General features: G+C 30.3%; 1 protein-coding gene across 1 annotated transcript; it reads right to left on the bottom strand.

Annotated features, from left to right (window-relative positions):
• Nucleotides 1-3,046: 3,046 nt before the first annotated feature.
• On the bottom strand, nt 3,047-10,436 carry CBR (NADH:cytochrome B5 reductase 1). Its single transcript, XM_047298587.2, has 9 exons — nt 10,134-10,436; nt 7,106-7,247; nt 6,777-6,867; nt 6,593-6,670; nt 5,092-5,172; nt 4,905-4,994; nt 3,927-3,992; nt 3,501-3,587; nt 3,047-3,383 (listed from the first exon to the last, which is right to left on the bottom strand). Exons 1-9 carry the CDS (start codon nt 10,240-10,242, stop codon nt 3,291-3,293), a joined length of 837 nt encoding a protein of 278 aa, XP_047154543.1. The 5' UTR covers nt 10,243-10,436; the 3' UTR covers nt 3,047-3,290.
• Between the last annotated feature and the right edge of the window lie 13,035 nt (nt 10,437-23,471).

Below are 23,471 nucleotides of genomic sequence, written 5' to 3'. Positions count from 1 at the left end.
TTTCTATACTCTTTGACTTATGTTTGTTTAAGATGTGTTGTATAGATTTTATCTTGTTTATATTGAAACTTTAGTGTATGTTTAATGAATGATATATATAGATTTTATTTAAATTTGATATGAGATGGGTTTGTGAGTATGGAATTGTATATGATGCTATAAGGATTTCAAGGAGAAATTTTTAAGATGGTTGTGTATAGTGTATGTATTGATATAGGATACTCGAAATTAGGGGTTATTTTAACACTCTTAATAACTTCCAATCTCAAGTAGAGAATGATGGTCATGTCGTGAAGAGTAGCATGAAGTCTTTAGTTTGATGGACATGTATTGGCTATAGATGTTTGATGAATTAATCTCGATGTGTGTTAGTAGGTGTAGGCGAATGTAAGGCTCTTAGAAACTTATATCAATACATGTATCCAAATGATTAAGTCTAGAGAGAAGGATTATATGCCTTAAGATTGACTGTTTTGTATGCTTTAAGATTGATTGTTTTGCATGCCTTAAGATTGATTATTTTATTTGTATTATATGCCTAATTCTATAAACGTGATATATGTTTGTTTTTTATACATTAATTTACTCTTTCTTTTCTGTTTGTTTATTTCTTTTTTGTTTGTAATGATCACCTTAACAGTGTGAGCAGATAAAAGTGTTCCAGTTGATTCAGTACAAATCAAGTGTGATGTTTAAGTTTAGAGTTAGATTATTAGATTTTCTACCTTATTAAATTTTGTAAAAGAGTAATAGGTTGTATTCCTTGGTAAATTTTTCCTCTCATTCTTTATTATTTTGTATTACGTGATGTCTCTTTTGTAATAATTGTATAATATTAAAACGAAATATTACATATAAAATATTTAGGATACATTTTACTATTTTTAATGTGTGAATCATTTAAGTGTTCACGAAATTTTATAACCTCTGCATAAAACTTGCCTGATTTTAAAATGCTCAATTTTAAATTATAAAATCATATACAGTTGTGACTACTAAAAGAATTTCTTTTTTCTTTGCGCAATCCATTTAAAGAAATATTTTTTACTTAAGTAATGTTCTTCAGATGTGGAAAAAAAATTGTTAAACAGTTTAACTTTGAACAATTCACTAAACCACTCACATTTTATATACTCAAATAGTGAAAGCCTATAATATGGATTTAATTAGTAGTTAGAGCATGCTCATAGGTGTAACCCTACCATCATCCAATGAAGAACATAATCTCAACCTCCTACCTAGTTACCACTGGTTTGCTAGTTATTACATTTTTCATTAAATGGAAAATTTTACTTTTGGTTAAACCCTTTTCGAAAGTTCTTATTTATGTGGGTTTTTCTCAGTTAGATATCGTCTTATCGGTTTCGCAAATTTAGTTCTTTATAATGAAAAATTGATTCAATTGGGCCCCTACCGTTAAATTGGCTTAACAAGGTTAAGTTTTTTATGACCTGAGACATTGACGTGGATAATTTTTTATACGTGGCATAAGCAGGGTGTTATGTGGAATTTCCTAAGTTTGATTGAAAAATGTTTAATTAAAAAATTTAAAAAAAGGTCATCTTCCATTACAATGAAGCACCACTCAAAAATCCTCTTCCATGTCCATTACCCAGAAATCTTCTTCCTTGTGCATCAAACCTGTGAGAAGAAATCCAAAAATCAATTTCAAATTACATTTGAATCAGCATAAACTTGCAAAGAAATCCCAAATTTCATAACCTGAAGAACCCTATACACGAAACCTAGACGCAAGTCATACTCTGCTGCCTCTTCTTCCAATCCCATACTCATCTTCTTCAATAATCTTCACCTTCCATTCCATACTCTGTATCTTCTTCAATATCCTAAACGAGGAGTCCCAGCAACTTCTGCATACTCTGAATACTCCACGGATTGTAAAAGCAAAATATGGCACACCTCTACCTAAACTTTGATTATCATTTGAAATGTTCGGAAACAGAAAACAAAATTGAAATGAGAAAAGGTTATCAAGATTGATTCACCTCGGCGGGAGAAAAAAAAAAAACTTGTTCTACTTTTTCTTAGCTTCACTCGCCAAAATGGTCAAAGGCTAAATAATTAGCATAATCTTTGGAATTATTCAATCATTCTAACATTCCACATCCGCACAACACGAAGAAAATTTCACAAAACATCTAACAGATCAAAACGACATCACAAAACTCGCACAAAACCAAAACAACAAATCTTCGCAACGAAATCGAAACGTAACCTTTGACAGCGGTATCCTGTGCCTCGCAAGCGATGTGTCCGCCACGAGCAGCGATTCTCGAGGCGACGCGAGTCAAAAAAACGGCTCCAACGGTGGCTCGGAGCCAGAGGCCAGAGTAGCATGACAATGCAGCGGAGTTGCAGCAGGCAGTGACGGGAATCAGTGGAGAGGTGAGGGAAGGGAGTGTGGAGGAGCGAGTGAAAGTTAGGGATTGGAGTTGCACGGGGACCATAATTATGAGAATCATAGGTCCAGAAGAAGAATTGTGGAATCAAAAGAGTGTTACGTTGAACTGTCGACACCTGCTACAAGATTGGTAAGGTTGAAGACGATGAACCTTGGGTTTCAATTCTTAGAATTTTTCACGTATAAAGCTCTCTCAATGCCACATTTAAAAAACGGTCCACATTAATGTTTCAGTTCATTAAAAACTTAACTCTGTTAAGCCAATTTAACAGGTAGAGTCCAATTGAGTCAATTTTTCACTTTTAAGAACTAAATTGATGAAACCGATAAGACGACGATCTAACAGGAAAAAACTCACAAATAGAAACTTTCGAAAGAGTTTAACCTTTATTTTTTTACATACTAAAAAGAAAAAATTATAACTATATGAAAATTTAATGGTACAAACAAGCATTATATATATATATATATATATATATATATATATATATATATATATATATATATATAACATGTTTTTATCCATTCCCATGAATTAGTACCTTCAATCTTGTCTGAAAATTGAAGACTGATTTTAACTCAAGATCTTCGCATCTGTCTGAAAAATATGCCAAAGTGATAAAATTTTTAGTCAAAACTAATAAGTCTAATTTATAAATTGCAACTCTAGAACAGGGTAATATTATCAATCTCATTTCATACAGAATCAATTATTTCAGGCTTCAACTCTGAATTTCTGTGCTAAATGCACTGTTGATCCAATGCTTCACATATTCATAGCCAGGAAAAATAAAACAAATTGTTGTTCTAAGCTTTTCAATGGCCAAGGCCATGAAATGCATGCAATGTTAATCACCCCAATGAAGAATCAGAACTGGAACTGCATCTCAGAAGCATATTCAAGAGCATCAAGGTTTGCAGCCATGGCCTTGTTCATAGGCGGTGGCCCACATCTCAGGATCTGAAAATCCGCAAGAGACATGATTAATCAGTTATCTTCCTTTTCACGTGATGATTAGCAAAAGAAAACATGGTAACACCATTTTGCAATAATATGTATAACAGTGAAACAATTTACCTTAACATCAGGGGCTGGAGCAGGGCAATGTGCTTGAATCATCTCCTTAGTCACAAATCCAACACCACCATCCCAAACCTCCGGGGGCTAGGCAGATTACATAACACAATTCAAGGACACAACATCAAAACAAAAAACCATTAGATATAGCTGTTGAGAATTATAGGTTTAGGTTACGGATGAAGAAAAAGAGATAAAGATAATGGTCAAGTTCCACTAATTTATTCCACAAGTCCGATGAAGTTTTGTCCTTGCTGTAAATTTATAAAAAAAATCTTGAAGAACTGCATTTTTATAATCTTGCTGGCACTTTGTTATTCGATGCCATCAAGACCAAGATTTTGCATGGTCCTTCCAACAAACAAAGCAAAAGCAACAAATGAAATAGATAAGAAAATTATAGTTCCATGTGCCATGAGAACTAACCTGATTTAAGACGTAGTATACTTTGAATTGATCTGGATAGTTAGAAGCAAGACCATCAAGTTCTTCCTGTACATACAAATAAGTGGACTTTCATTGTTGACAAGTTTCAATATCATGGGATTGCCAGTGAGAGAAATTTGTGGTAAATACTTAGTCTATGATGCATTGACAGAAAGAAATAACAGCTGAGAAAAGTAAATATATTCTGTGCAGGAAAGCAGTTGTTCAATTCTTTCACTCTGTAAAAATTTATAGATTTCTACAGTATTGGAAGGCACTCAAAAGCTCCTTCCATGAGTATAATGCTTGCTCCTGTGCGCGAAAAATGTATGGAACACTAACTGTCTGTTTACTTAACAAAACGTTGTCTTATTTTATTAGTTGTTTTTTCAATTTTAACCATAAAAATGTCACCTTGTTTTTGTTTTGTCCTTTGTTTTCAAAGTTTTAGGTAGAAAACAGTGTCTACAATCAAAGTTTGTCTTTCACTGTTTCCTATTCAAAACTTCAAAAATAGAAAACAATATGGAATTTTTCTAAATATGGAATCAAGGTTTGTTATTGTTAAGAAGTGAACTTTAAGCCTAACTCAACTCCACAAAACCGGCTTGTAAGGTGAGGTTTGCACCCACTTGTATACTCTAAATTGACACACACTCCCCTCACGCCGAGGTATATTATCGTTAGGATAGACTATAACCTGGTTCTGATACCATGTTAAGAAGTGGATTTTAAGCTTAACTCGACCGCACAAAACCGGCTTATAAGGCGAGGTTTGCACCCACTTATATACTCTAAATTAGCCTTATCTCTAGTCGATGTGGGACGTTCCAACAGTTATTTAATGAACAAAAATTGCACTTTCATTCAACATAATGTCCTAGAACTTATAGCCACGGCGAAGCAATGCATTAATCACATATTCTCAAATTAAATGAGCAATGTCATATATGAAATGAAAGGATAAATGTTAATTACCTTCAAAAGAATATCCTCATATGTAACATTGGCGTAGATAAGATGTACTTTGGTCTTGTCATTAGGGTTTTCTAATATAGCTCTAGCAACCTTCAGCAACAAGAAACAAACAAATTAGTTACACAGAACTGTGTGATAGGACTTTCCTCTTAATGATGAACAAAAGACCAGTGTGTTAATGACATACTTGGAACATTGGGGTGATTCCCGACCCTCCAGCAAGCATGCCAAATGCCCTAACCTCACCAGGTTGGTATTTAAAACGTCCCTGGAAGCAATAATGTTAAAGTCCAACTATCTAAATAACAAGTCTTTCATTTTGTAGCAGACATTATGAATATATGGTGAATATGGAAATGCATACAACTAAGTAAAAAAAGAGGGAAAATGAGAAGAAGAGCCTACAAAATTGCTAAATCAAAGGGATTATCTATGCAGAGCCTACAAAATCACTTGGATCTAAGAAATAGACATGAAAAATTAAAGACTAGCCAAAACCATGTATGTCACTATCAAATATTCATTGCAAGTTTACAATTACAACTAAAGTTGTTGGGGCAGTCATATAATATTTTTAAAATATTTTCAAAGACTAAACATATGCATATTCCCTTGTAATATATAAATAAAATTTAAAATAATAAAGTAAATCAAATTGAAGCAAACTTGCTTTCAGTTTGTTTGTTTTTTTATTTCATCACCTTAATCCAAAAGAAGTTAATTTTTCAATTTATTTCACCTAATATCAAGAAAATATTTTTCAAATATATTTTTATTATATATGAACACACAATATGGACATCATAACTTTACAGTACAGAAAAATTTAAATAATGGTAAAATATTTTCTATTTTAACAAATTATTTTCCCCATTTTTTATTCATTTTATTATATTTGAACAGTGTGGCAACATATTGTTAACAAAATGCAACAAAAAAAGGACTTGTTTGGTTTGACAGAATGTTTTCTGTATTCATTACCTATTTTCACCAATAAATAACTACAGAAATATCACCTAGTTCTCATTTTGTTTCCGATTTTCAAATATCTGTACACAAAATGGCGAAATGAAATCCTTGAAAACAGGAAACAAGGTAGCATTATTTTAGTTACTACGTATTAGTGATCCCACTTTTAAGGAAGTTGTTAAGAGGGGTCTCCTGGTAAATAATATCTCCGAAGATTTTAGTCTCTAACAAAGCTGAATGATGTCAAGTGATCCATTTAACTGACCTTACTTAGTGAGAAAAGGCCTTTGATTTTGTACTTATTTGTGAAAGGGTGTTGCTTCCTTCACCCCCAAAATATATAAAGTGACTAACATGCCCTACTCAATCAATTCAAAACATATTTAAGAACATGTAATTTGGGACATTTCCGGATTATGCAATCCGGAATTATCCCAAGTATATTTCGTATTATATAATTTAGAACTATATTCCACATTATGTAATCCAGTATTACATAGTCAGAAATATTGGTCTAGATTATACAATCCAAAATACTGTTCTGGATTAGTCAAAAATATTATTCCAGATTACATGATCTAGAATATTCCAGATATATTATAACTAGGGCACATAGGTCATTTTTATAATATGGGGGTGGGAGAATAAAGTATGGAAGTGGCGGAAGAAAAATATTTGTGAAAACACCGTCCCTCTTAAATTGTAGAAGAAAGATTTACCTTGGGTCCTCTCACAGCAAGGAAGTCACCAACTCGCAACTCACGGAAATGGTGAGACATCCTACCTTGTGGGTACATCTAATAATGCATATTTCAGACAGAAAACCAATTAGTCAAGGGAGAGAAAGAAAAATAATAGAGAGTTAGGAAAAGCATAAGGATGAAGAATGGATTCTGAATATACCTTAATAACTAGTTCAAAATGTCCAACATCAGAATCCAAAGTAGTAGGGGTATACGGTTTGATAACCTCTTCACCTTGTGCATCTTTACCCCTGTTTCAAAAGTTGTTTGTTCATAATGTGTCAACAAACATTGATAAAAAACTAAAAAAGGAAAGAGTTTCTGCCATAAATATTAATTATCGAAGTAATGATGCAATTGCAATAGCTATTCTCAGCAAGTATTTAGAGAACAAATTGTGCAGATACTGAATTAAACACAAATACAAGTTGAACTAATCAGTAACAAGGAAAATATACAAAAAAAAATAAAAAAACCAGACAACAGAACCTGCAACTTATGTGTTGCCCAATTGGAAGACCCAAAACAGATGTAGGTGTTGGGAGGGCAAATGTGAACTTTGCAACATTATGGCTCAGCTGTGAACGCTTAACAAGTTTGAACTGTTTAAAGTTCTCCGGATCCAAGCAACCTATAAGCATGTGGAAGACATGAATTAACACTTTTAAGTATATAGTATAACCAAATTTAGCATGTCCAAAGGTCAAGTGCATTTAGTTTTACATTATTTCAGGCTGCCACCAAGCTTTGGTATAACTTAGATTCAAAGTCAAAGATTTATTTAAGATATTTCACTTTCTGAAGCGTAAACATGACTCCATGTAGTGAGAAATTCTATTTTCCAAGAACAATGGACTCAGTGAAGAGGAAAGTACAATTTTTTGGCCAACTCAATCAGAAAATACCACTGCCAACTCTATCAGAAAAAGCATGGTCACCCATTTATGTAATTAGTGATGGACTCCTGAATCATGACCGTATAATTCTGCTGAACAACCCCTAAGTCACTAAAAGGAAACACAATCAATCCAAACAGAAACTCTACTTTTGGAACAGAAATATAGAATAACCACAAGAGCAACCAGCATGTAATAAACCTAAACTCAGAGCAAGGTTGACTAATAACAGGTAAAAGGCTGAAAGTTTTCCTTATGATTCCAAAAAAATTAATATAAAAAAAATCATGTGCTAAAGCATCACAACAAAAAAATAGATAGAAAACCCCAAACACATGAGACATACTTTTGACATGAAAATTCTGCCTGAATAAGAGACCAACGTATACTCACTGATCAGAAAAACAACCAGCCAAAACTAACGTAGGGAAAAGCATGCAACAACAAGGTGCATGAACAGAAAATAAACCCAAAATATTACACATCAGATCCATTCCAACGAAAATCGTACTGAACTTACTACACAAACACAATGAGCACTCTCCAACCAATAATACACAAACTGAAGCGGTGTAGGGCTGGTAGGCACACTGCTTGAGATAGAAGTATGGGAAATATGCTTAGGAGAGTGATTCATCTCTTAGAGCATTCATTAATTTATAAGAGTTCCTTATATCAAACATACAGAAAAGCGAAATTAATCCTACATATAAAGGTCAGGTAGGTCATGGTAGAGAAGCAATGTGGAAAGAAAATAAAGATACTAAGGACAAATGGAGGTGGTGAATATAACTCAATAGAATTTCGAGAGGTATGTGATCAATGGGGTATTTTTGATGGGGTAATAGTTCCATATACACCCCAACACAATGCAGTAACTGACAGGAGGAACATAACTGTGATGAACATGGTGACGGCTTTGCTGAATAGAAAGTTATTGCCAAATAATTTTAGGTAAGAAGCTATGATTTACATCTTGAATAGAAGTGCAACAAGGAGATTGAAGTGAACAACTCTAGAAGTGAGGACGGGAAGATGATCATTTAATGGTATTTGAGTCTTCTTGCTTTAAGCATATAACTGAAGAGAAAAGGAAGTCATAATAATATAATCCAATCCAATTTGGAGAGGATCAGACTTTAATCTTGGTCAACAAGACGAGGATGGTGTAGAGAAGTGTGATCAACACTCTGGACAAAAACAATCTTTTGTGAGACCACAGAGAAATAGGGTGCCACTATGGTGATTGCCTGATTTTGAAAGGTTCTCAGATAATGCATTAACAAGTGAAGGAGAGTTGCTAAACCAATTAACTTTGAAGAAGCCATTAAAGAACAGAAAATGTGTAGTTTCTACGATAGTGGAATTGAAGTCGATTGAGAAGAACAATACAGGGGATTTGGTACCTCCACACAAAAAAGCCTATACCAGTGAAATGGATCTACAAAATCTAGGTGAGTCCAGATGGATCAATTTCCAGACATGGAATAGGAGAATTGATTCATTCTTATCTGAAAAAGGCTTTGTGGAGTGCAAAAACGAGTATGAAATCTATGTGAATGGAATAATGGGTACAAGCAAGAGATTGTAGAAATCAAAAGGAAAATGAAACAAGAGATTAAGATGATAGATTAGGGAAACTCGTATTTTTTGGGCCTGGAATCTCTACATATTAGTAAGGGATTGTTTCTTCATCAAAAAAATAAAGTGTGCATGTGACGTAGTGAAGAGATTCAATTTCAATATGCATAACTCTAATCAAGCTAAAACTCTAGCAGAATGTAGAATTCCACATACTCAGATTGGTGTGAGACAAAGATGATAGGAAGAGTACAGGTGGCTATGTTTTTCAGCTATGAAACACTGCCTTATCATGGTGTTCAACAAAAAAAACATTCAGTCGTAGCTCTTTCGTCGTGTGAGGCAGAATATATTGTTGCATCACCAAGGGCATGCCAGGCTGTGTGGCTTCAAACCTTACTCGAGCACATGCACTTGGAAATGGAAGAACCAATGAAACTTGCTGTTGACAATATTTTAGCACTTCACCAAGCCAAAAATTCAGTAGCACAAGGAAGGAGCAAACACAGAGACAAGATTGCATTACTTGAGAGACCAAGTGAATAACGGGAACATAGTGTTGGTCGATTGAAAGACAGAAGATCAAATAACAGATCTCCTGACCAAACCACTGAAGATTGAAAACGCTGTAACTCTTAGTAAAAAGTTGTATCATTGAGAAGTATGAATTAAGGGAGATGGTCATGAATAATTCAGATTGCAAAATCTAATAACAGAAAGTTAGTAAGGAGTTAACTGTAATATAAGATCAGAATACGGGAAAAAATTCAATGACTCTTGTTTTCTCTTCTTATTCCCATACCTTGCAATATGCTTTGAGTAAGTGGTTTTCTCCCCCAACACTATTGACCTTTCTTAGAAAATGAAATAACATCTTTTGAAAAAATAGAACCACCTCGTACACATCAAATTTCATTAAAAAAAGCATTTCGGATCTTCTCTCACTTGTAGAACTAAGACAAAGAAGACCCTTATGAATAAATCAAAAGAGAAAGCACAAATTCCAAATGGGGAGAACATGAAGCTGAAAAAGGTGAAACCTTTGCGCTTCTTAGATGAAAAGAGAAAGACAGCACCAATCCCCACAGCCACTACGGCCACGGCCACACCGAGAAGTATCTGATTTTCTGGAGATTGCAGGAAATCCATGATTTGAATGATGAGTGAAGTGATGAGGAAATGGGCGTGCGAAGGGAGAAGAGGAGACGAAGTAGTATATAAGGAAGAAAATTGAGAAGTGATGGAATAAATAGTTTGAAAGAGAAAGGGTATTTATCGGCTTGCTGGTAGGTGAAGGGAGTGAATGGACTTTGGTGTTGAAGGAGTGAACCAATGATGGTCACTGAGGAGGGATCTGGTGCAACAACTACCAATCTCTCTCACTTCTCTTGAGAAATGTGTTACCAAATCAATTTCATCATTTTATTGAATTGAATTTTCAAGAAATAAATTATATTATACTAAAAGACAAATAAATACAATCATACAATAATTAAATGATAGGTATGCTTAATAATTTTAAAATATAAAAAAGGGAAAATTGTCTTGAAAAATTTATATTTTATAAATAAGTTAAAAAATATTTCTTTTTTAAATTTAGCTCAAAAGTTTTATATAAGCTACTTTATGTACAAGTTAATTTTAATTGAAAAATATTTTATTTTTCATTGATTAGTTTCTTAAAAATGTTTGTAGAAAAATATTTAATTTGCTGATTTTTCATATATATCAGGTTGTTGATATTTACATTAACAATTTTAACATTAATGTTTAAAGTAATCTTTAATCAATTGGCTGTGTATATATTTTTTTTTTGTATTTAGAATTCTTGAAAAAGTAAACTATATTATACTACCAACAACCTTTTATTTTATTCTCATGTTGTCCATGTTTAACCTTTGAAAAGAGTTTGTATTTAAAAATCGATGTGTAAGCGTATGACATTGTAGTATATGTTCAAATATAAAAGTATTATGTCGATTTTGATGATTATGTTTATTCTTAAAATCATAAGATAAGAAATAAAAAATCTGACTTTCAATTATATAATACATTTTTATCATTAATAATGCAGACAAATACAAGTTGTGTCACCCACTTGTCCACTAGCACGCATGGATTATATATGTGGTTTAAAATTAAAATAAAAAACTATTTAAAATAAAAATAAAAAACTATTTAAAATTTAGAATTTTTGTCTGAATATTTATTTTTATTTTCGTATACAAAATTTAGAATTATTAGATAATTAAAAATCATTTTAACTATACTTTTTGAATGATTATTATAATAAATAAAAAAATCACTGGCTGCTTATACTGTGAAAATAATCACATCAGCAAGGTGATAGGCGCACGTGGTTTTCTAGCATTGTCTTCTACGCTGAAACAGAGAAAATTTAACGTTTTAAACAAATCTACACTAAAAGCAAATGTATTTCTTTAGATCTAAAAATAAATAAATTACACGAAAATTACATGTTTACCCTTTATGGATTTTTAAATTAAAATGAGGGCTAAATGGTATTTCCATAAATAAAACATCCAATGAAAAAAATGAAATAACTTTAATTTGTATTTTTTTAATTGTCCAAAAGCTTGTTTGTATTTTAGTTGTAACAGTTCAAAATTTAAGTTTAACAAAAACCCCAACATGTTTGGTCGTTACCCTTTTAATGTTTGAATCTCCCTTTCAATGAAGGGCATGTGTCCCTTTAGAACCAACAACAAATTCCTTGGAGACTCACACGTCTCTAAATTATAAGAATAAATAATTTCGTTTATCTTAAAAAAAACTTTTTTATATATATAAATTATGTAGAAAGTATTACAATAGAGAAAATACTCATCAAACAAAGTTGTTATGATATTTTAAAAGTGACAACATCACATAATAAAATGTACAAAGGATAAATTAAAATATAACTTTTACAAATGAAGAAGATAATCTAAAAATAGATTTATATTTCAATTGAAAATTTCAAATTATTTTTAAAATCTATGTTTAACTCAAAAACTATAATAGATGTTTTTTCTTTCTATTATACTTGAATCCAACTCAACATTCATACACACCAAATAGTTTTGAAATTATCTTTTATCTCCTTTCCAAATTTTCTTTACTCTGTGACTATAAGGTAGAATTTTTAGTATTTTTTTATAAAATATACCGATTTAATTAATTATTTTAATCAACATATTTTAATATATATATATATATATATATATATGTGTGTGTGTGTGTGTGTGTGAAATTATATATACCAAATTATATAATTTATTCTTAATCAATGTATTAACTTGACTCTCTTTTATCGTTGGTTCTGATCCATTAAATTGCTTTTTAATCACCATTTTATTTCAATGGTTTTGTGAATTAATAGGATCAATAAGTGGAACAAACTTTCCATTCTTTTTTTTATCAATGACAAGAAAAATTAAAGGAAAAAAGTGAGTATTGTTTTACCTAAATAGGAAACTGTCCCCAAAGGCACGTGACGACATAAGTTGCTATTCTGTTAGGTTTCTGTCTTCATCATAATCATAGACAAAAAATTCCTAGCCAAAGAAAATTAAAACAATATTATTGGTGTAGAAAAGAGGATTAGATTAGTAGAATTTAAAAAAATATATCGAAATATTCACAATCCACTAGATGATATAATTTAAGATCACTTTCCATTCTAAATAAATAAAAAATATGATGTTCCCAAAATATTTTATATATAGTATTAAAAGAATAAAAATGTGTACTCTATTATTCATATAATATATATATATATATATATATACACACACGAAAATAAAGAAGTAAAATAAAGCGGAATATGTTAAATAAATTAATTGCAGATATACTCTTAAGCAAATTAAACTATAACAAGTATTTGCCATTAATATATTATCTTTATTTTATATTTATCTTTTATCTTTAGTTAGTTTATTATTATTTTGGGCTTTTAATTTATATTTTTTCTATTATAAATAGAGGACCTATGTGTATATTCAACACAAGGGAGATTAATCTCATACATAGTTTTTACTATGTTTAACATGGTATTAGAGTCTGCTTAGAGCCTATCCTAGCGAGATTTGTGTGGACATATTGTTTCACTCGCTATCAGACCACCATTAATGTTTAGTCTCACGCTCGAGATGTATATACCTCGACGTAAGGGAGTGTGTTGGAAGTCCTACATTGTCTAGAGATAAGATCAATTTAGTATATAAGTAGGTGCAAACCTCATATTACAAGTCAGTTTTGTAGGGTTGAGTTAGGCTTAAAGTTCACTTCTTAAAATGGTATTAGAGTCAGGTTTCAATCTTGGGACATGTGGGTTATGGGCCCACCACACATGCAATTAATGAGATAACATGTAGTAAGAATAACATCACCTTCAATGAATCTTCCTTTTATTTTAACGATCATTCTTCTTCTGATATGTCTCATTATAATACTATCAATATTCTTGTTGTTTGTGCTCCTCCAATTGTGCCTAGTTCACCAGGTGTTTCTCAACAACCACCAAGTGACTTAATTCCAGTGCCAACTACCTTGTCTCCTCTGGTTCTGACAACTGAGTCTATCATTCCAATTGCCCTTCGAAGGTATATGTTCTACTAGTAATCCCTCTCCACATTATATTGCTTTAAGTTATCATAGACTGTCTTCACCTTTTATACCTGGCTTTCGTCTATTTCTTGTGTGACCATCCCAAAAATTGTTATCCATGCTAGATGAACTAAGTGCTCTTCAGAGTAGTGAAACTTGGGAGTTTGTCTCATTATCGTCTAGAAAATTTGTTGTTGGTTGCAGGTGGGTTTTCACTATCAAAGTTGGTCATGATAGAACTATCGATCGCCTCAAAGCTCATCTTATGGCCAAAGGTTACACATAAATTTTTGGGTTGGATTATGGTGATACTTTTTTCTCTAGTGGCAAAGATGTCATTTATTTGTTTAAAATACATTCCTTAACGGAGATTTGCAAGAAGAGATTTATATGGAGCAACCTCCAGGATTTGTTATTCAGGAGGAGTCTTTTGGGTTGTATGTCGTCTTCGTAAATCCTTATATAGCCTAAAACAATCTCCTAGGGTCTGGTTTGGAAAATTTAGTAATGTTGCTCAACAATTTGGTATGACTCCGTGTGAGGTAGATCATTCAGTCTTTTGCTATTACTCGAGTGTTGGATTTGTTTACTTGATAGTATATGTTGATGACATTGTTCCTACACGCAATGATAGTCATGGCATCTCTTCGATGAAACAACATCTTTGCAACCATTTTCAAACCAAAAATCTTGGTAAACTTAGATATTTCTTGGGTATTGAGGTGGCACAATCCAATGATGGTATTGTTATATGTCAAAGGAAATATGCATTGGATATTTTGGAGGAAACTAGGTTGATGAATTCAAAACATGTGGACACACCCATGGATCCTAATACTAAACTTCTACCAAAACAAGGGGAGCCTATGTCAGATCCCGAGAAATATAGAAGACTAGTTGGAAAATTGAATTATCTTACAGTTACTCATCCTGACATTTCTTTTGCAGTTAGTGTGGTAAGTCAATTCCTTAATTCTCCATGTGAAGATCATTGAAATGCAGTTATTCGTATATTAAGGTACATTAAAAGATCTCTTGGAAAAGGGTAGTTATATGGTTCTAGTAACCATACAAGAGTCGTTTGTTATTCTGATGTTGATTGAGCAGGATCTCCTTCTGATAGAAGATCTACATCCAGATATTGTGTCTCCATTGATAATAACTTGATCTCTTGGAAAAGCAAGAAACAAAATGTTGTGGCAAGATCTAGTGTAGAAGTAGAATATAGAGTTATGACCTCAACCACTTGTGAGCTTGTTTAGCTTAAGTAATTGCTTAGAGAGTTACAATTTGGAGATGTCATAATGAGGTTGCTCTTCATATTAGTTTTAATCTTGTCTTTCATGAAAGGATTGAACACATTAAAATTGACTATCATTTCATTTGAGAGAAAATTGTATATAGAGATATCAAGACTGAATTCGTCAATTCAAGTGATTAGTTAGCAAATATTTTCACTTAGTCTTTACAGGGACCGAGAATTAATTATATTTGTAACAAGTTTGGTACATACAATTTGTATGCACCAACTTGAGGGGGGAGTGTTAGATATATTACCTTTATTTTATATTTATTTTTTATCTTTATTGTTATTATTTCTTATTTGTATTTTGGGCTTAGCCCATATTTCTTCTATTATAAATAGAAGACCATGTGTATATTCAACACAAGAGAGATTAACCTCCTACATAGTTTTTATTATATTCAACACTAAGCAAATTAAATAAAGAAGTATTCACCATTCATATATTATTAAATACTAAGTATTTAGAATGTTTGATTTTATATAATTTTTTTTTTGTTATAGTATAATTTTGATTTAATTTATAATAAATAATATATTTAATTATTTTATTTAAATATAATAAACAAAATAATGTACAAATAAAAAAATAATAAAGAATAACAGTGATTTTAAAATATAATACTCAATTATTTTATTATTTAAAGCATTATATTATATATAATTATATTATCTATAGAATTTTTATTAATAAAATTTCATTTTATAAAAAATCATTTCTCTACAACTTTTTTCTAAAATTTCTTTTCACCTTTTCTCTATATCTATGATATCCTTCGTGTGTTTGAAGCCATAAAAGATATTCTTATAAAGAGTTTTATACATCCAAACGACTAGAATTCATGATAAAGTAAGTTTAATTCTTGTTCCTTTATGAGTTAGTGTACTGTTTTGATGTTGTATGTGAATATCTTATTCACGAATATGAAGTTCAAAATAAATTCATGTTTATTTTGACATCATGAGGATGTGTTATGATCTTTGACAAGGGTCTTCTTTGCACAATTAGTGTATCATGTGAGAATTAGAACTTTAGGAGCATCATTTAAGTCAATTATTTTACTCCATATAAGGGGAGCTTATTATTTTTATTTTGTTCAAGTTCTAATTTGTTTTGGGACTTTTGAGAGTGTTTTGATTGAATGAATTCTTAGTTGTTTTGTATTTGTTGAAGTCAATGATGTGTTATATTTATAATTGATATGTACGTAATGGTTTAGGGCTTCAGGTGTAACTCTGAGACGGTTAGGCATTAACTTAACAGTGAGATCCAAAGGTTCAAGGTGTTGTACGATACCCTAGTTGCACTATGTGCTCACTTATAGTGAGCACTTAGAGATTCAATGTTGGGCAGCAAGGGTGGGTCTTGGGCACTACTTTGTTTTTGTTTCAGAGCTATCTCAATAAAATTAATAAATTTTGATAGATAACTCTTGAAATAATTCTTTATTATGATGGTTGAGATTTTCAATTAGAGGTTTGTAGTTAAAGAAATACATCTTATTGATTTTAGTAATTAAAGTTATTTCTTGTTTTTTACAATATGAAATGGAGTTTGCAAGTTAGAAATAGAATATAAAAGTTAATTTGTTAGAATGTGAATGAATGATAAAAGGATTGAGTAATGATTATATATATTAAGTCAAATAGAATCTGAGTTATGTACTAAACATTTATTTAAAAAATATGATTAAATGATGTTATTATGTGAATTACATTAAAGAAAAGAGAATAATGAATTCCCATTGTCGATGATGATGATTTTCTACTTTTAGTTTGAAATTTTAATTTAAATGTAGGATTAACTTATGAATTATATAAATGTGAATGTTTTTTTATATGTTATTTTTTTATGTTGTGAATGAATGTAGATCTAAAAATAATTACTTCAATTATATAAGTATAGTATAAGTATATTGAGTCTTAGTTATGAAAATAAGTCATCTTAAGGTTTATTAATCGCAATCAATAATTTAATAAGCAACCAATCTCTACAGCAACATGTTCATGACAAAAAAAAAAAGTCTTTTGTAACATAGTATCCTTTATTTAATTATGTGGAAACTATTTTTCCTTGAAGTTATTAAAATTTGTTCAGAAATTAAAACTAATTTACATGTAAGATAATGAGAGTATCCTACAGATTACTAAATTAGTGTATGAAAATATTTATTCGGTGTTTTCCTTTTTTTCTTGTATTGTGAATGTTTACATAAATACTCAAACAGGCCACTAGAATATTATATAGCTTTTTGAAAAATTATGCTATTGTTATAAAATATCCATCAACTTCATAAATTTAGTTTGTTGACAGATATGTATTTTTGAATATTTTAGTGATTTACACAATATAAGTTTTTAGTTTTTACTCATTTATTCCTCCTATAAGGGATGGGATTATTTGAATAAAAAGATGGGCATGATGGTACTTTTGCATGACACACCTAACTACTTCCATGGAAAACGTTGTAACTAAAACCCGTTCTTTTAATTCAAAAATTATTTATTATAAGTTGGAAAATTTGAGGTGCATGGTTCTTGCATTTGAATGGCATGGTCTTCATTAATGTTGATAGAGACATGCAGGGTATGAGAACAAAATGGACAGCTCTCATCCATTGCATCAGAAGATTGTTGAAGTGCATGTGCTGAAGAGTATGAAATTTATTCATACTTCATGTACTCTTTGTTGGGTAATACATATAATATTATGTTCTACCTTTTAAAACTCTAAAAAATAAATATAAATATAATTAATGATTTAATATTAAAATAATGTTTTTTCATGAGAATATAATTCACAGATTCACTATATTATATATTTTTACAAACGAAATGATAATGAAAAATTTATAAGAATATTTAGAGCTTCAATTAAGAAAAAATACATTTAGAAATTTAATATGATTCAGACAAAGTGTTAATTAATTTTAATATATATTCACTCTCATGAATTCACTAATAGTAAATTTCAATATTTCTCGAAATGAATTCTTAATTTTATATAATGGTCAAAACAGGTTTGAAACTCGTGTGTCAATCTAAACTATCGCGAATTTAAATTAGGTTAAGTTTAAAAAAATTGAAATTTTGATATATTTTAATTTTGAGTTTGATTCACTAAAAATATGGTTCATTCGGGTTGAACTTATGATAAATCAAATTGACTTACAAACCCATCCAATTTTTTGAAGTTATATTATTATATTATAAAATTTGTTATCTTTTTAGATTACGTGAGTCGAGTTGGTTTTCCAACCTATTGAATTTATAATTTAAAATTATATTATTGACATCATTTGAATTGAACTTTATTTAGATTACAATTAGAGAAAAATTAATATTTTTTGAAATTGAAAAAAAATACTTGTGATTAAATAATATAGTGAACCAATTCGTAATAGATCAAATTAGATTCAAACTGTTTAAACTTGTTAATAAATAAGTTAGGTTAACCTCATTCACTAAGTAATTAACCTGTAATGGACAAAATCGGACCAGATTGGATATCCATATTAACAATAAACTCTACAATAATTTATGCAAAATTTTATTTTTACCGAAAATAACTATAAACCTATTTGTTTTTTTTTTTGTAAATCACGCAAAAAAAGAAAACATGTGAACTTAGTCTCATCACCTCAGCTCGAAACGTCAAACCATATAAATTTTGATAATGGATAAAGGAAGTTACATACTTGAAGCATAGAATGGCTTTGCATGTATTTAGTATTCTATATGCATATTTTTCATTCTTATGGACTTTTTGGGGATTAGTCATTAGTTCAATTACACGTCGTTGTAATCCAAAATTTAATTTCTTTCAAACAAAAAACATTTTAAAAACATATATTTAGATAACCCAATAATATATTTTTTTTTAAAGTATGAGTCTTTAAGACTTTTAATATAAAGACTCTTCTGAATCTACCATCATAAACATTTTTTTTATATTACTCATGGTTTCTAAGAAAGATCAGAAGAATAAAATACAGATAAGTCTAATTTACATATAAAAAATTAATATTATTTGTAATTCAAAATCTTAAGATAATATATTTATAAATTTTCATTCTTATGATATTCAATTTTTTCATTAAGACTTATATTTACAATTAAATAACTCAACAAATATAAAAATCTTTTCACTAATAGAATATAAAAACTTCTCTTGTTATGGAAACAATGAATATTTTCTCTTTTTTTTATATGAGCAGGGACAATTCAATTGTTTTCATGAAATGTATTTATTTCTGCTAATAAAAAAAACTGAAGAGAAACAATGTGATCAGGAGAGGTAATCTGATGTTTCCATCCACATTACTGCATCAAACAGATTAAGACTTTTAAACAACTTTTGACAAAAGAAATGTTCACCTTGTCTAATAATAATAATAATAATAATAATAATAATAATAATAAGGTTTAATAGGTTCGGAGTTCTCTATATTTGTGTGTTCATTTCAATTGAGTCCTCCAATTTTAGAAGTGATCAATTGGATCCCTAATTTGGTCAATTTAATTCAATAATAGCCTTTTCGTTAAATGCAGTTAACGACGTTAACCTTTTTTAATAGGTGGCAAGCTGAGGCATCCAGGTGGCTGTTACCTCTCTCTCTCATGTAATGAAATCCAGTAGCCCCATCATCTTCATCAAATTTCACTCATCAATCACCATACCCTTAATATATAACCCTTTCATCCCCAATTCAGAACCCTCATCCAATTTCCTTTCTTCTTCCTTCGATCACTTGTCTCATTCCTCTCCCAAATTTTCGTTAATTCTCAATCCACTCCCTCGTTCCCAATTAGGTCCCATTTTTGTTCAAATTTCGTTTCTGGGTTCTCCCAATTCAAAGTTCTGCACTTTCCCTTTTTGCAGTGGAATTTCTCGTTCCTGGGGAGTTCAATTCCATTGTCTCTCACTAAAGCTGAAAACTTGGAGAGAAAGTGTCATACTTTTCGATTCAATTTTTTTTTGACAACCTTAATCGCTCCCCATGAGGATCGGATCAACCAGATCTTCCCAGAAATCAATTGAAAGAAAAGTTTTTCAGATTCTACAAAACAGGAAACAAACAGACAAAAAAAAGGGAGAAATCGTCAACACAAAAGATTCTCCATTGGTCAGTGCACAACAGAGTTATATTTCTCTCTCTCGTCGCATCTCATTTTCCTTCGCTGTTTTCCTCTCCCATCTCATTTCACACAGTAGACAAAGGCACACATACCTCCAGCATCACACAAGAGCCACTCACGCTTTCGTCTTGGTTTCCTCTTCCACTGTCGATTACAGGTCGTCCATTTTCGCAATCTCAATCTCTGTTCAGATGGTGTGGTTTGCTTATATATATATATATATATATATATATATATATATATATATATAAAAATAAAACAAAAAATGAAAAACTAAAGAGAATCGATCTACAGGAGGTTACCGATTAATGGAAGAGTTGGTGTTGTTTTGTTAGAATGTCTGACAGTGGTTTGAGAAAAATGAAAATAATATGATTAGAATGGAAAAGAAGAAGAAGGTGAGGAAGGTTTGAAGTCAAAAGAGGATCTGGAAGAGGAAGAGTGTGAGAGCCAGGTGTTTACCCTAGAAAGGATTTTATTTTAAACTTAAAATAAAATAAATTCTACCCCCATGCGCCACGTCATAATTAATTGATTCGTCAGCATGCCACGATACATTAAATTTAACACCATCCACTAAAATTAACGGCAAGGGCATTATTGATTCAGTTTTATCAAATTAGGGATCTAATTTATCACTTCCAAAATTGGAGGACTCAATTGAAATGAACACACAAATATAACCTAATAACAAATGTAAGACCTATGAAAAATATTTATCTTAATAGTAAATATTTTATTACTAGTAGTAATAAATTTTTCTTTATAAATGAAAAATATAATTAATAAGTTTATGTAAAAATAAAATGTGGAAAGCTAAATAAGAAATTTTGGTAGCTTAAATGGTAGAAAATTGTCTTGATTTCAAGAACATGGGTTCAAACTCTTTTCTACTTTTTTGTTTAAAAAAAAATTAAAAAAACAGTGATAGTGGATAAGCACTCCACGTTAAGAAATTTTTAGTTGCAAGAAGAGTAGAGGTTCTGGAGGGTTTTTGGAGAAACAAATTCTGAGCAAGAAATTAAGTCTGGAATAGAGGTAGGGGAGCTAACCTTTCTAAGCTTTTATATTATGATTTAGTATTGTTTTATTACTATTCATGTCTTGAAATTCTATGTGAATATTGTTAATGAAAATCATTTGTTTGGTGTATATCTATGTATATTTAATTTTTGTGTTAATATTATATGTTGTTGTTTTGAATATGTAAATAAGAAATTTGTTAAAAACTAGTTGAGGAACACTTTGGCTAAGGAAAGACTTGGTACTTAAGTTGTCCATGGTGACACACCTTTCTTTTTTGGAAGTCTACTCGATAGGTTTTTAACTTAAATCCTATTGAACAGATTAAGTATTGTTAAACTATTATGCAATATACTCAATTAATATAAAATATGTGATGGATTCATCTTTCTGGAAGGATAAGAAGATGTCTAACCGGCTATGCCAGATTCAACTCCTTAGTTTCCCAGAACGTTTATATTAAGGTTATATTTGTGATGGTAGGATAGAGGAATCTTAAAAACCGGAGTTGGTACATCCCTGATCATAGAGCAACCCTAGTCAAATCCAGTAAGTTGTGACTAGTCATATGTACTGACGTTTATGGTGAGTTTGATTCGTCAAACATTTGATTCTTTTCTAGTGACCATTTATGGTGATATTTTAGTATTGTTAATTTATTTTGTGATATATTCATTTTGTATGATTTCTGTGATGATTGTATTTTATTATATTGGATTTGAATTTATGCATCTGAACATGATATGAGTATTATGGGGAGATTTTGTAATGGTATAATATGAGTTGAGGAATATGAGCATGGTATAAGTCTCGTGGAGAGATTCTGTAATGATATGGTATTTGTGTATATGTTGATGTTGAGGGTCCTGTTGTTGGAGGTTATCCTGATACTCTAATAATCATCCAGTCTCAAGTAGAGAAGGATGAATTATGTGGTGAGAGGGACAGGAGGTCCTAGTCTATGTGCCGGTTTTGGACATAGTGTTGAGGACTAACCTTGTGGATGGTATGAAGTATTTTGAAAGTGTATTTGTAAGAAGAAGTAGAAGTCATCACAAGTGCATAACCTCCCGTGATCGCTCATCAACGTATCATCCGAATGAATGTCTATTGGGTATTGTGGAATGAGTGTCTATTGGGTATTGTGGAATGAGTGTCTATTGAGTATTGTGGGATGAGTGTTTATTGGGTATTGTGGGATGAATGTCTATTAGGAATTGTGGCATGATGGGATGAGTATCTATGGTGCGATTGTTGTATGATGGTATGAGAGTGTCTGACATAATTATTATATAATGTTTTATAAATGATTTGTTGCATGTTAGCTCACCCTACTTGTTTGTGTTTGTGTATGTGTGATGATCGTATAATTCGTTATACGGGAGCAGATGAATGAATGTCGTCTGATTCAATGTCAATGAAGAAAGAGATAGAAGAATAAATTAGAAGAATTCGAGTTATATTTATGAGTTTGTATATGAAATCTGAGTTTAAAACATATATATATATATATATATATATATATATATATATATATATATATATAAATCAGCTATGAATTATCAATATATATATAAATCAACTATATATATTTAAAATAATTATAAGTATGAAAATGCGTATTTATCTCCTATTTAGGAAAAAGTAAAATATTTCTCTAAATAATATTCTATAGTTGGAATTAATTCAAGTTCTATATTAAATAAAAATAGAAAAAACTGATATACAAGAAAAAAAATTAAAAATTTATTATATTAAAAATAATTAGATTAAATATGTTTTTATTTTTTAAATTATGAAATAAAATTACACTTTATTCTTGTCACAAATTTTGATATTATTTGACTTACAATTTGTAAAAATAAATAGGTATAACCATCATTATTAAACAATGTTAAAGATATATTAACCTAGCAAACATTATTGTTATGGGTGTGTTTACATATTGACATGTGTGTATCTCCGTCAACACGTAACACACAAGACAATCTTTATATCAACGTATCTTTAATGATATTTGATTATGAAGATTACATTCATTATATCATATATCATATTTGACAATAAAAATATTTTAATGTTTTGAATATGATCAAATCCAATTTCACATCAAAATAAAAAATAAAAAATATTTTAATTTTTTAAAAATTAGAAACATTTTACTTTTTTAATATATATATATATATATTTGTTTATATTTATAAATGTTAATAGATATATTTTTACCTAGAGTAAAATGGTACAAATGATTTTGTTAATTGATTATAAAATAACTTTTCATATAATATTATTTTTTGGTTAAAGT

The sequence above is a fragment of the Vigna umbellata genome, chromosome 5 (genome assembly GCF_029865625.1).
Source record: "Vigna umbellata cultivar VRB3 chromosome 5, Vumbellata_1.0, whole genome shotgun sequence".
Classification (NCBI taxonomy): Eukaryota; Viridiplantae; Streptophyta; class Magnoliopsida; order Fabales; family Fabaceae; genus Vigna; species Vigna umbellata.
The sequence above is the reverse complement of the archived record's forward strand: the minus strand, read 5'-3'. Positions and strand labels throughout refer to the sequence as shown.

Excerpts from the sequence above, each read along its gene's own strand:
- CBR (XM_047298587.2), bottom strand. The coding sequence starts at position 10,242 with ATGGATTTCCTGCAATCTCCAGAAAATCAGATACTTCTCGGTGTGGCC. Across the intron at positions 6,671-6,776 it reads ATTTTGAACTAGTTATTAAG|ATGTACCCACAAGGTAGGAT; the intron begins GTATATTCAGAA and ends ATGCATTATTAG. Across the intron at positions 3,588-3,926 it reads TATACTACGTCTTAAATCAG|CCCCCGGAGGTTTGGGATGG; the intron begins GTTAGTTCTCAT and ends TAATCTGCCTAG.